Below are 15,108 nucleotides of genomic sequence, written 5' to 3' on the forward strand. Positions count from 1 at the left end.
ATCACTCTGGATTTATAACAATGATACCCTTACGGCCCTGGCCCCAGCCTGGTGGAACACTCTCCCACCATCTGTCCGGGCCCTGCGGGATCTTGGGGAGTTCCGCAGGGCCTGTAAGACCGTATTGTTCCACCGGGCCTTTGGGGAGGCCGGCCGCTGATAGTGTGCGCCCCTCCTGCCCCTCCCTATTACCACTCTGGGAGCTACAACATCTATACCGCCCCCCTCTCCGGGAGGGGGTTCTTATTGATAGTTTAATGCTGGACGCCATATGGTTTATGGTTTATACGAAACGCTGTAATTTTATGTCATTTTATGCAATCTCTATATTTAATAATGTTACTGATTTTAAATGATATTGTTATTGCCTTGTTGTTCACCGCCCAGAGCCCTTAGGGGATGGGGCAGTTTTATAAATACAATTATAAATAAACAAACAAACAAATAAATAAATAAATAAATAACCTTACCGCAAATAACAGATGTCAAATATAGAATACTGAATTCTATTTACATCAGTGAAAAGAAAGAGATGCCATTAGCAATTTTATCCCTCCATGCATAGAAAGCCTTTGATCGTTTGGAATGGGGTTTTGTTTTTGGACTCCTAAGAAAATTAAATATTGGGCAATAGTTTATGAATACAATAGTCACTCGATCAGAAATCAAACACTAGAGCAGTGATTCCCAACCAGGATTCCGTGGTTCCCTGGGGTGCCGTGAGCATGTCCCAGGGGTACCACAGCAATCCTACCGCCCCCCCTCACTTTTGCGGTGTCTTCCGCCGGTGCCGGCAAGGACATGGAGCTGGCCCAGGGGGCAGGACCTGCCGCAAGGTCAGCAGCCACTTCCTGCCCCACAGGAGAAGGTGGTGATGGGTAGGGGTGGTAAGCAGGGGCACTGGGAGGGGAAGGTGGGGGGTGGCAGGGGTACCATGAGATATGAAGAGTGAGGTCAAGATTACCGCGACGTCCAAAATGTTGGGAAACACTGCGCTAGAGTCTGAGCTTTTGGAAGATCCCCACCCCCCCACCCCCCGACTAGAGGAACCAAGCAGAGATCCCTTCTCTTTGTCCCCTCATTAAATCCTCTGACAATTGCCATAAAGATTAACAGCGGCATTAGAGGTCTAGCAATAAATGGTCAAATGGGCGAGATCAATATGTTTGTTCATGATTCGGCAACATTGACTGTAAATCCTAAAGCAGCATTATCAAAATTAACGAGAAAGATCCATGAGTATAAAGCAGTAGCGGGATTATGTGTTAATTATACAAAAAAATCTCGAGTGCCATACATCAACATTAAACCCAAAGTACAACATGAAATCCCAAATGACATTGGTATCCCAATATTTCATAAATCATTTAAATAGTTGGGAGTCATTATTCCAGAGCATTCAAATAAATTTCAGCAGTCAAAAGTTCATCCAGTGATCTGATGAATAAGAAAAGATGTTAAAAGATGGCCCTGGATATATTTGACAATCGTAGGCCGAACTAGTGCTAGGGTAGCATTGCCAAAATTAAACTGTTTCTTTCTAACACTCCCCATAGTAATTGAACCAAAAAAACTTGGGAAAGTGGCAACAATTGTTCACTAGTTTTATTTAGGAGCAGCAGTGGAGTAGGAGGTTAAGAGCTCGTGTATCTAATCTGGAGGAACCGGGTTTGATTCCCAGCTCTGCTGCCTGAGCTGTGGAGGCTTATCTGGGGAATTCAGATTAGCCTGTACACTCCCACACACGCCAACTGGGTGACCTTGGGCTAGTCACAGCTTCTCAGAGCTCTCTCAGCCCCACCCACCTCACAGGGTGTTTGTTGTGAGGGGGGAAGGGAAAGGAGATTGTAAGCCCCTTTGAGTCTCCTACAGGAGAGAAAGGGGGGATATAAATCCAAACTCTTCCTCTTCTTCTTCTTATTTATCAATGCAAAACACCATGACTCATAAAGACTTTGAGACAAAAGACATTGGATCAAGGAGAATGGAAAGAACCTAGTGTAAGAAAATATTACGAGGCAAACCAATTGAATACATTGGTATTGTATCTGGAGGAAGCCACGGATAGGTATGGAAGCAACTGGGAAACCACTAGAATTAATTGAAAACAATTGTCTTTGGAGGGGAAAAAAGTAAGAGATGTAAAATGGGCTGCGAATCCTTTTTTATAACCACATTAAAATTTGGAATAAATGGGAAAATAAATCAATTCCAGAAATATCCCCGCTGCTCCCATTTGTGCTACAGACCAATTTTTCTTATGTTGACAAGCCAGAGAAATATGTTAAATAGAAGGAAAAGGGGATTTGTGGGATGAGAGACTTTTATGAAAATAGAACTCCCCTTACGGTAGTACAATTAAAAGAAAAGCTGCAAGGAGTGTCAATGAATTGGATTCTTTTTCGTCAATTACACTACCTAATTGTGTATCCTAAATGAAGGCAAAGTACGACCCGAAAGATGATTACATTTGAACAGATCCTAATGGAACATATGAATGGTAGAAAAGGATTAATTTCCAAAATATGTTTTCATTTAATTGAAGTAGACACAAGTATGTCAAATGGATTGAAAACAACATGGGAAGGTGATACTGGGATAAAAATAGAACAAATTATATGGGATAAATTATGGGTGACTCAAAAAAAGAAAACTACATCAACAGTCCTTAAGGAGCATTCTCTGAAACGACTACACCAATGGTATACTTCTCCATCTTATAAGAATAACAGGCCAATCCTAAATGGGACAGCGGGTAAGGATGGTGCCGCTCTGGCATTGCCCCACCCCCTCCAAAGGGCTTTTCCACAGTGTGGTAAGCCCAAAAAAGTTAAACAAACAAACACCCTGGAACTCTCCCATAATCTATATATATAAAAAACTAACCATTCGTTTGTTGGTCTTGCCCTAATGCTGAAACGGCTGGACAGATCGCCCCCAAATTTTCACAGGAAGTCCCTCCTTGTTGCGGGCAGGTAATCGGACCTTCAAATTGCCAAAAGTCCATACCTGAGCCAGGTAAAACGTCTTTTTCCTGGCGCACCAGGCCATGAAGCTGCCTCTGTTTAACTGTCACCCTTAGAATGTCTGTGCAGCCTGTCTGTCTGTGGCCTGAGGGCTTGGAATGTTCGTGCAGATGGGCAGAGATGAGCAGTGAAAACAGTAAATAGGTAATACTGTTAGGTGATACAAGTGGAAGTGAAACACAAACACACTTTGCCGTGTGAGATGTCAGGTGGGGTTCTCCCCCCCCACACACACACACACATGCAGGTAACTTTCACACTCTGTGCCTCACCCACAGAGGCACACATACTACGACACAACACACATACTCTCATCCACATCCAGCTCATCCTCACACACCTCACTCTGCCCTCCCTCACATCCAACCACCACTTACCCACTTCCTCACCCATATTCGCCACAGCTCTCTTTTACTAAAAGCGAGCTGGAGTTTGCCTTTTTCTTCTTAGAAAATCCGCGGGGTTGGGGGCGAACCAACACTACTGCCTCTGCTTCTTTTGCATTTGGCTCCCTTTAAAAACCCAGGAGAGCTGGCCTTCCCGATCCTGACCTCCTCCACCACCTCTGCCTCTGCTGCCTTGACTGGGATAGCCTCCTTTGCCCCAGTTCTGCCTTACCCACTGAAGCCTGGACTGTGCAAGTGGTCAACCAGCCTCATGGACCCAGCGGGATTCGCACTCTGCACAGTTCCGCTGTGGAGATGGAAAGGAGTTACCTTATACTAGAAACCAAGGCAGCACCATATAACAATGTGGAGATTTGAAAAAGGGAAAGGGATTCCATTTGACCACATTACCCCAAAAAGAAGAAGAGAGGGAGTAGGAGGAGGAGGAGTAGTTTGGATTTCTCTATAATCCCCCCTTTCTCTCCTGTAGGAGACTCAAAGGGGGCTTAATACCTCCTTGCCCTTCACCCCTCACAACAAACACCCTGTGAGGTGGAGTGGGAGGCCGAGGAGAGGAAGCTCGAAAATCTGCTGACTATCCCAAGGTCCACACAGCTGGCGTGTGTGGGAGTGCACAGGCTAATCTGAATTCCCCAGATAAGCCTCCACAACTCAAGCTGCAGAGCTGGGAATCAAACCCGGTTCCTCCAGATCAGAGTGCACCTGCTCTTATCCACTATGCCACTGCTGCTCCCAAAAGGCTATGCTGGGGATCATTGGACCTGCATGGACATCTGTGTGGGTTGCGGACTGTGATGAGAAGGACAATTGCCACAGCAACGCGTGGCCGGGCCCGCTAGTAGAGAATATAAGTAGACCACGGAAATGATGGCATATGACTCCTGGCATGTCTGCTCGCACACAGGGGGACTACCAGGCACTGGAGGTTGACTAAGTTTGGCTCTGTCCCTAGCCATGCTGGCACAGCATTTTGTGCAGGTGGGCCTGGGTGACAGAGGCTGGGGGGTTGGGGCTCGGTGGCGGGCGGCTCAGGCAGGCGCCATGGCAGTAGGCCACCTCCTGCCTCCATTGCCTCCTGGGAGGGGGGAGCCAGTCTGTGGCTGCAGTGAACAGCTGAACCAGTGAGTGGTGCCCCAGCAGAGAGGGAGCCACCAGGCACTGGCCAGGTCACTGCGCTGCGGCAGAGGCCGGGTGTGGGGACCCGGCCGACACCCCCCATGTGATAAAACGGTCTGCGCCCAGGGACATGGGATACCCATGTGCCCATTAGCGGTACGCCACTGCATTTTGACCACTTGGGCCTTCTTCAGTGGTCACTATTGTGCCAGCTTGAAACCCACTTCCCAGTATGTAGTATAGATTATTAAATATTTTAGGAAGCCTGACCACATGGTTTGTTCCTGAAATCATAAAAAAGGAAAAAGAGGAAAACTATCCATATCATTATGATTCAAATGAAAAATTAATTTGTATTCATCATTATCCTATTATATAAAAGGCTAGCCTTGGTGATGACGACTCACTTCTAGCCAGTCATGGCTAGAAATTAATGGCTAGAAATTAATGAATTTCGCAGGGCCTGCAAGACGGAGCTGTTCCACCGGGCCTTTGGGGAGCCCGGCTCCTGATGCCCCCCCCCTTCTCTTTCTAAAATCTGTGGACCCTGCCGTTCCCCCTCCCTCTTCTTTCCTCCCCCCCTCTTTTCTTAGGGGACTACGAGTAGGACACCATCGGTAATTTTGATAGATGCTGCATTTTAATGGGGGTCGATTTTAACATATAGAGCCATATTTAATAACTATTTAAAAATTTGATTTTATTTGTGCTCTATCTATTTGTTTGTTCGCTGCCCTGAGCCCTTCGGGGGAGGGCGGTTTATAAATATAATTAATAATAATAATAATAATAATAATAATAATAATAATAATGGCTCACCTCCAGCCAGTCGTCATACACACACAGCTTGGGGGCAGGGCTTACACAGAACAGGTCAAAACCCCACAAAATGGCAGAATGTGGTGTTACTCTCTCTCTCGTGCGCGCTCACCCTTCTCCCCCACTGCTGAGTACTCGCAGTCACTGCACTGTCTCCAGTGGCCTGAGGAGTCGCAAGCACAGGTGCCAGCCGCTCCCCATGGGAGGGTTGCCACTGCTGGCCGCTGCAACGACACTGTAAACTGTTGCATGGAGATACAGATGTCTGGGAAGAGGAGCAGGCATCCAAGAAGAGGAGGGGAAGGGGAAGGAGCTGGTGATGCAGGGCAAGAGGGGGAGGAAAGTCAGGAGGGGTTTGCTCCCTCGGTGGGTGCCGTTAACCCACCAACAGTTTTCTAGAGCCCCTTGTATTTGTTTGCACAATGGGCTTTACTGCTAGTCAGTTATAAAAGTAAATTATGAAAAAGACACCTCCTGTATCTGGATTTCAAAAAGAAACCATGGGTTTTGTATTTCATTATCCACACACCCAAATAGCACAGTGTTTTATATAGCCTAACAGAATAAAAATGATTTGTAAATTGAATTATATAGCATTAAATTCAAATTCAAATTCAAAGACCTTTATTAGGCATCAAGAGAAAATACAGATAAAACTGTGCAGTAATATGATCCTGAGTTTGACAGGGTAAAACAACTGCTCATAGTTCGTACAGTACAAACTTCAAGAAAATAAGTAAATAAAAAGAGAGCCAGAAACTTATTTTACAATATCGAGCAGGAACTTGGCCACCATTTTCAACTGCCTGGGATCCTCATTGTTCAAGAGGCGGTTCAATTTGGAATATGGAGGGCACAAGTAAGTCGGTGTTAAAGAAAAGAACAAAGCTAAGAGTCTGAAAGGATCTATGAATTTCGGGCAGACTAATGAGAACATGCTCCAAAAGATTCCTCAGAGGAGTTGAGAGCAATATGGACATGCACGCTTTTTCTGTGAGTGTGCCATGAATCTCTCCGGGGAGAAGGTGAGAGGGAATGTGTTTGTTCTTGCTCTGGTGAATAACCACCTAGACTTAGGGTCGAGCAAGATATTTAGGTAAGCAGCTGTCCTGCAGTTCCCAGGCATGATTTCAGAAGTGAAGGGGAAAACAGGCTCCCTTGCTTTGCTAACTAGGAGTTGATGTTCCTGGTCAAATAGCCGTTCCTTAATACAGTGGGTGCAGATCACTGGGGGAAGCATAAGGAGCTGGTCCCAAGAGAAACCCAGGGAGGAGATCTTACCTGCAAGCTTGATGTGGGCCCACCAGACCGAGATGACTGTGAAGTTCAGGGGGAGGGCGGTGGAATGATAGGAGACTGTTAGGGTCACTGAAAAAACAAAGCCGGATCCAGAATTTAAGGGTGATCCACCATGCCCTTGTTTCCAAGAGGTGTTGTCCTGCCTCTAGGCAGAGGGCCGCATAGGGTACACAGTGGGGGACCCCAAAAAGCTTATATAGAAATTTGGATTGTATTCGCTCCAGAGATATATGCCAAGCTTCAATCCACAGGGGAACCCCGTAGAGAAGTTGTTGGGACACCTTAGCGTTAAATACCCTTAGGGCAGCCGGAATAGCATTATTATTTACAAAACTCAAGAAATGGTAAAAAGATTTTAGGTTGCTTTGTCTGCCCCCCCCCCCTTTTTTTTTCTTTCTGTTGGCTGCCTTATACCATCCATCCATCCTAGTCATTCTCAGGCCGAGGTCTTTCAGATCACCTACCACTTGATCCTCTTAATTGAATGAGGTCGGAATCGGACTTCGGATCTTCTATATCAGGGGTGTCCAGTTCTGGTGGGTTAACGGCTTCGGATGTTCATGGACTACAATTCCCATCAGCCCCTGCTGGCATGGTCAATTGGCTGATGATGATGATGATGATGATGATGATTTAATTATTTAATTATTTAATTATTTGATTTAATATACCGCCCAATCCCCGAAGGGCTCTGGGCAGTGTACAACATAAAATCACATAAAAACATCATAGGCATCCATAAGTTATAATAAAAAACAGCAGTTATAATATATCAAGATGGCGTCCCACCTAAACCTAAACCTTCCAACAGGAGGGGGTAATGGTCCCGATGGTATAAGGGACCCGTCGATCTTAATAATGGATCCCATTAATATTGGGATTCCAACCTGGGGGGGGGGAGGGAGGGGGGGCAGTCAGCAGCTGGTTTCTCCAAAAGCCCGGTGGGGAATTGTAGTCCATGAACATCTGAAGCGCCAGAGTTGGACACCCCTGTTCTACATGCAAAGCAGAGACTGTGATTCTGTGGTTCTTCCACTGCGCCACAGCCCTGCCCTTTGCACATGAGCAAATGTTTTACTCACGGCCGTGGTGACCTTGATTCTGCACCATCTGAGTATATTTGGGGTCAGGTGAACACCTAATACGTTCTGAATACATGCGTCAGTGGAACAAACTGTCTTTTTAAAGGACTCATTTTTTTCTTCTAAAGCATTAATAATGGTGGGAGGGGCTGGTTTCAGTTAGCAAGGTCAGGTTAAAGGGTTAAAGCCCCTGTCCCTTCCTGTGGAGTTAGGGTTGCCCACTGGTCTGGTGATGTGAAAGAAAACTACCAGAGAGACCCTGGCTGCTTCCAGTCCGAGTAGACAGTACTGATTTTGATGGACCAGTGGCTCAGTATTTAGAGACAGAGGCTTCGTGTGTGGAGATGGGAATTATTTATGGAATGGTGGGAATTAACATCACATGACGCCTCTGTTTAAGGGACAAGATATTTTTCTCTAGGTCACTTGGCAACTATTCTTGCTGTGCTTTCAGTTTGCCTTTTATACACACCCATGTTCTTCTTTGGGCCTTTACATTTTGTGCCAGGAGTTGCAATGTTTTCTCGTGGTATATGAAAGCGCATTTTTCTAGAACCCCACACTTCTTCAGGGGAGATCAAGGCAGTGCACCTGGGCCTCAGTTTCTCATTTGATCCTCACAAGAACCCTGTGAGGTCTGTAAATGTTATAAAACGTTATTTTGTTGTTTTAATTGTTTTAAATATTGTACTGATATTTATGTTTCAGTACTTTTAATGAGTGTATAGTTGATTTTATGTTGTGACCCACCCTGAGCCCTGTGGGGATAGACCGGGATATAAATTCAACAAACAAACAAATACCCATTATACCTACTAATTGTATAAGAGTCGTTAAGCGCTTGCATATGAAGTCGAGGCACCCTAATTTTACCACAAAAAAACTGGGAAAACTTATTGACTGCGGTATAAAGTCGAGAATTGGGAAATGCAGCAGCTGCTTATGGTAAATTTCAAAAAATAAAATAGATAGATGCCAATAAAGAATTACATCGATTGAGGGCATCCAGTAGGTTAAATGTTTTTGAATATTTATTTCAAAGAAAAAACAATGTAAAGCTGGCTCTGTAAGTGGAAAAGAGGGTCAACAAGAACAATATGGTATCAACAATAACTTTAAAAGTACAAAAACCTTAGCTCAACCAGCAACCAAGCTAAAACAAAGAGTTAAAATCCTTCAAAACTGGATTCATCATCATCATCTGTATGTCCAAATGTAACCCAACTTAGATTTTAAGAGGGATATTATCAGAAATGAAAAATCTACTATTAGCTTCCATTGTAAACAATGGGGGATGGGGCATCCCCTTTGGGGGTCAATTACTTTGGATCCCCTGACCCAAACTTCACCAAACCTGACTGGTATCATAAAGAGACTCACCTGATGAGACCAGCCAGGTTTGGTGAAGTTTGGTTCAGAGGGTCCAAAGTTATGGATCCTCAAAAGGGTAGCCCCATCTACTAATAGCTCCCATTGAAAACAATGGGGAATGGGGGCACCTTTTTTGGGGGTCCATAACTTTGGACCCCCTGAACCAAACTTTACCAAACTTGGCTGGTATCATCAGGAGAGTCTTCTGAGGGTACCCTGAAATAGCATAAAAACTGCGCCCCCTGCTGGCCGGCAAAGTAAAAACACAATTTTTTTTAATGACCCGCATATAAGTCGAGGGGAGCTTTTTCAGCTCATTTAAAAATGTGCTGAAAAATTCGACTTATACATGAGTATATACGGTAAATCTAAAGCTGATTGGCCCCCAGTCTCATTTTCACAGTCTCATTGGCCCATAGTCATCCAGTAAGGTTGATGACAGAGAGGGGACTTGAACACGAGTCTCCCAGATTCGGATCCAACTCTCTGATTCCCAGATCTTGCCGGCTCTGGTGGTTTGAGGAGCAAAAGGAAGAAACGGAAAGCTGTACCCGGGGATGTTGGTTTTCGAGCCAGCCAGAAGGCCAGACTCGTGCAACCGTTCAAGCCAGGAGCAAATTGAATTATGAAAATCCCACCACTTCCTTTGACTTTTGTGTTCCCTGGAATTTGATTTATTAGGCGCAAGCTGCGCACTGAGCATTAGCAGAATTAGCAACAGCTTGCTTGGCGACAGCAGTAATGCAGATTCCTACGGGAGGAGAGTGGCGTGGTGGATGTTTCTGCCGCATGGGAAAGCAGAACTGGGTGGCAGGACTGCCCTGTTGTTCTGTGTGTTTTGGTGGTGGAGCGAAATGTCGGGGGATGATCTGGTGGCTGGCTAGAGATGGCCGTGGATGTGTTTTGCATCAAGGTGGACAAGAATTATCGAGTTCTCCAAGACTGAGAACTTATTCACTAGTTGTTGTGGGCTTTCCGGGCTGTGTGGCCGTGGTCTGGTAGACCTTGTTCCTAACGTTTCGCCTGCATCTGTGGCCGGCATCTTCAGAGGTGTATCACAGAGAGAAGTGTGTTACAAGCGTGTAACACACTTCTCTCTGTAACACTCTGTGATACACCTCTAAAGATGCCAGCCACAGACGCAGGTTAGGAACAAGATCTGCCACACCACGGCCACACAGCCTGGAAAACCCACAACCACCAGTTGAATCTGGCCGTGAAAGCCTTCGACAATACATTATTCACTAGTGTTTGTCTTACTTCAAAAACTCTCTCCTTTTCTCTCTCTATGTAACCTATATGTTGTTTGTCACATGTGGAGATCACATGTCTGTTTCTAAAATTTGTATGCAGTCTTCCTAGCTCTGCGGGGCCTCAAAGAGGCCCACAGTTAAGAAATGTCAGGTGCTAAGTGATCCACACGAGCTTCCTTGGGGAAGGTTACTGTACTCTTCACATCTGACTTGGGCTGTTCCCCTCCACCCATTCTGTGATCCAAACAATGGCGTTGTGTAGCTTGCTGGTCATATCTGGGATGTAATGAGCCATCCAGGGTGACCCTTGGGCTCTGGGCCCTACAGCTGACAGGAATCCACAGCAATTTCCTTGCCCAGGCATATATCCATAACACATCGGTAATACTTCCTGCAAGTGGGTCTGAAATATTGATGCTAATTGCTCCTCACGCTCTCCTGGCAGCACGTTAAGCAGGTAGAACTAACAAGCCACTCTCTTTTTTTTTGGTTAATGGAAGAGGGGCCTAATGGGCTGACAGGCCTGCAGATGGCCAGTATTACCCAGCAGCCTCTTCGTGGGCTTGGAAGGGCTGACCTCTTCCGATTGGTACGGGCTGCCCTTAAGCTCTAGGGAGCGATGTCTCTGTATCAGGGTCCTGGAGGCATGGTTTGTGGGGGGGGGGGGGGAATTCCGGATCATCTTCAAGGTGCTGGTATTGACCTTTAAGGCCTTACGCGGCCTGGGACCATCGTATCTTCGAGACCGCATCACCCCTTACGTCCCAACAAGGCCTCTTCGATCAGCTGAGGCCAATCTACCTCAGTGGTCCCTGGCCCCTGCAGAAGCGTCCCCGTACGGCTGGCAGCACTCCCACATGGGCCAGGGCCTTTCCGGCTCTGGCCCGGCCTGAGAATAAGGAGGCGGCTCTTCCTCCAACTGTCTCAGGGCCCTGCGGGACCTTGGCCCGAGGGATTCCGCAGGGGACCTGTAAAGGCGGAGAGCTGTTCCACCCGGAGCGCTTTGGAGGAACTTCAGCTTGCGTTGATAAGTGCCCCCTTCCCCGGCCCCCGACACCTGGGCCAGCTGTCATCTCAGACTCGCCACTCCTCCCTTTTTTAGAAGGGGGAGGGAATTCTTAGATTGGAATATAGGACTCCATCCCTCCCCCCCTTTAGGAGAGGGGAGGGAACCATAATAGTAGACTGCTGAACGCCATCTATCTTACTGTAACTTATTATATTTATTAGAAATGTTTTATGGTTGTCGCTGCTTTTAAATGTTTTTATTGCTTATATTGTTTCCTTTTATGCTGTACACCGCCCAGAGCCCTTCGGGGATGGGGCGGTATATAAGTTCAATAAATAAAGAAAGAAAGAAAGAAGGGCATGACAGTTAAAGAGCATCCATTTCCATGGAGCCCCTGACTTTCTGATTCCTTTTCTCGCAGGGGGAGCTGTTAAGCCCGTGTCGCTGTGCCGGGTCTGTCCGCTGCACCCACCAGCCTTGCCTGATTCGTTGGATAAGCGAAAGAGGCTCCTGGAGCTGCGAGCTGTGCTACTTCAAATACCAGGTCTTAGCCATCAGCACAAAGAATCCCTTGCAGGTGAGTGCCGGGATGACTGAAGCCCCTACCGGCTCACTGTAGTTCTTCTAGCACAGGGGTGTCCAACTCTAGCGCTTCAGATGTTCGTGGACTACAATTCCCGTCAGCCCCTACTGGCATGGCCAATGGGTTCCAGCAGGTCTTTTCTACTGCAGAGAGGCTGTGGCTCAGTTGCAGAGCTGATTCTTGGTGTTCCGGATGTCTCAGATTCAATGTGTGGCCTCTCCAATTAAAGGATCTCAGCTTCCAGGGCCTGGGAAAGATGTTTCTACTGGAGGCGGAGGACGTCTGAATGGGTGTTTCCCAGCCTGTTCTCAGGGAGGCAGGATGTAGAATTTCGTCACTTCCTGGGAACTGCCTGGGCGCCCATCCTGATCTCCAGTTTAATTCCTGCCTCATCAGGGAGAGCAGCCCTTTTGCAAGGTTCAGCTACAAACTTTTTAAAACTTTCAAAAAACCTCTGAAGGATGGTGTGTGTGCATTAATGTATGCAAGAAGACGCACGCACATGCTTGGTCACACTCGCATACGCTCATTTCCAGATTGGCTTTCACAGGTAAAAATATGCTTTGATGCCTACATCTCACTTCTTTTTTGACATGGGATTGTGAATACTCCTTTGAATGTGCTCCTTCTTTATGAGGGAGGTCTGTCGTTTACCATGTGCGTGCTGGCGGTCTATTATGGAGGAAGCAGTCATCACATATAAAACGATGGGTTCAAAAGGCTCGTTGTAGTGTTTAAAGAAGGCCAAAAATGAATGGGTCCTGAGTAGGGTGGTACATTCGGATAAAGCTGAGCTGACCCCACCCCGAAAAATCTATTTTGGTTTGCCAGGACTTTTTCTGCCGAAAGGCCCCAGCTATCTGGACACAGCCGAATAGCCAAAGCCGAAAACCCTTTCAGCTTTTGGCTATTCGGCTATGCCTGGATAGCTGTGCCCAGATAGCTGAAAACCCTTTCGGCTTTTGGCTATCTCTCTCCTGCTGCCTCTGAAGCTTTGACTTTAGAGGCAGTAGGGGTGGGCTGCATGCAGGGACCGAATGACCCAACCCCTGCACCCAGCTCTCTTGGCTTTGCTGCCATCACTGGAGCTTCAGAGGCAGCAGAGGAGAGCTGTGTGTAGGGATTGGGTCACACGCGGCTCTCCTGGGTTTCTTGCCACCTCTGAAGCCCACATGTGAACCTTCTTTTTCTGAATCAGACTACGGTCCTTCAATGTCTGCGTCAGCTCCTCAGATTAACAGGGTTTCAGGGGAGGTCTTTTACATCCCATACAGTGGAACCTCGGTTTTCGCCGGTAATCCGTCCGGCGACACTCAGCGAAAACGGAAACCGGTGAAAACTGAAGCTATGCCGTTTGCGCATGTGCTACGCAAATGGAGTAGCAAATTTACGCAAAAAGTGTAAATTTATGCAAATGGCGTAGTCGAAAACGGAGGTGCCCGGAGAAAACCGAGGCAAAAAAACGGCCAGGGGCGACCAGCGAAAACTGAAACGGATGAAAGCCGAAGGCTACGATTACCGAGGTCCCACTGTACTACCTATTCCTTTTCACTGGAGATGACAGGGATTGAACCTGGGGATTTCTGCAGATACAGGCGTAGGAGGTTAAGAGCTCGTGTATCTAATCTGGAGGAACCGGGTTTGTTTCCCAGCTCTGCCGCCTGAGCTGTGGAGGCTTATCTGGGGAATTCAGATTAGCCTGCGCACTCCCACACATGCCAGCTGGGTGACCTTGGGCTAGTCACAGCTTCTCAGAGCTCTCTCAGCCCCACCTACCTCACAGGGTGTTTGTTGTGAGGGGGGAAGGGCAAGGAGGTTGTAAGCCCCTTTGAGTCTCCTACAGGAGAGAAAGGGGGGATATAAATCCAAAACTCCTCCCCCTCCCCCCCTCCTCCCCCTCCCCCTCCCCCTCCTCCCCCTCCTCCTCCTCCTCCTCCTCCTCCTCCTCCTCCTCCTTCTTCTTCTTCTTCTTCTTCTTCTTCTTCTTCTTCTTCTTCTTCTTCTTCTTCTTCTTCTTCTTCTTCTTCTTCTTCTTCTTCTTCACTGAGCCATGGACCCTTCCTAAAAAAAAAGAAAAAAGGATGTATGTGGTCGTCTAGCTGTTTTTCAAGGGAGTCTGTCTGCCGTTACCAGTCTTCTCATGGAAGAGCTCCCCATAAGCCCCCAAGCAGTCTAGGTTTCCTTTAAAAATCACGATGGATGGTGGGCGCAATCACAAAATGCCTGCCACAATAGGTGAAGCCAGCCACAAAATCTCAGGGAGCGAGATTACTATTATCTCTAATAATAACTCTTCAGCATTTCAGGCAGCAGCTCCATTTAACAGGATGCCTTTTAAATCGAACATGCCGTTTTAAAAAATCCATTTTCGCGTGTACTCAGCTTATCTTCAGTCCTACAGGGAAGGCCCTCGTGCCGCAGAGGCAGCTGCTGCTGAAGCAACTTCTTAAAAATCTGCCTAGCCAATCAGAAGCGCGGCTGGGCAAAAGCCTCGCCCGCTTTGTAAAAAAAAAATGTCATGGGCACCAGGGAAAGTGTTGGAGGGCCCCAGTGGTGTTCGGGGGCACCGTGTTGGGCAACTGTCAGGAGAGCTGGCACCAATGGAGCAGCAGTGGCGTAGGAGGTTAAGAGCTCGTATATCTAATCTGGAGGAACCGGGTTTGATTCCCTGCTCTGCCGCCTGAGCTGTGGAGGCTTATCTGGGGAATTCAGATTAGCCTGTACACTCCCACACACGCCAGCTGGGTGACCTTGGGCTAGTCACAGCTTCTTGGAGCTCTCTCAGCCCCACCCACCTCACAGGGTGTTTGTTGTGAGGGGGGAAGGGCAAGGAGATTGTAAGCCCCTTTGAGTCTCCTGCAGGAGAGAAAGGGGGGATATAAATCCAAACTCTTCTTCTTCTTCTTCTGTCATGTTGATGAATCTTTACAGCGGAACTTCGGTTTTCGTTGGTCATCCGTCCGAAAAGAACCGATGAAAACCGAAACCGATGAAAACCGAGGCAAACTTTTCCATAGGAATCAATGTAAATCCAATTAATCCGTTCTAGGCACTCCAAAAAACATACCAAAAACACATTTTTTTTGGTGAATCAACATAGTGTTTAATGCTGAAAACAGTAACAAACAATAACCCTAGGGCCA

At 47.0% G+C, this 15,108-nt stretch overlaps 1 protein-coding gene across 1 annotated transcript in view; it reads left to right on the forward strand.

Moving 5' to 3' along the window:
* Positions 1–15,108, forward strand: part of MARCHF9 (membrane associated ring-CH-type finger 9) — an 80,689-nt gene that overhangs the window by 41,676 nt on the left and 23,905 nt on the right. The window contains exon 2 of the mRNA XM_048490940.1: positions 11,804–11,959. Within this exon, the coding sequence (XP_048346897.1) occupies positions 11,804–11,959 (156 nt within the window). The remainder of the gene's footprint in view (positions 1–11,803; positions 11,960–15,108) is intronic.

The sequence above is a fragment of the Sphaerodactylus townsendi genome, linkage group LG03 (assembly GCF_021028975.2).
Source record: "Sphaerodactylus townsendi isolate TG3544 linkage group LG03, MPM_Stown_v2.3, whole genome shotgun sequence".
Lineage (NCBI taxonomy): Eukaryota > Metazoa > Chordata > Lepidosauria > Squamata > Sphaerodactylidae > Sphaerodactylus > Sphaerodactylus townsendi.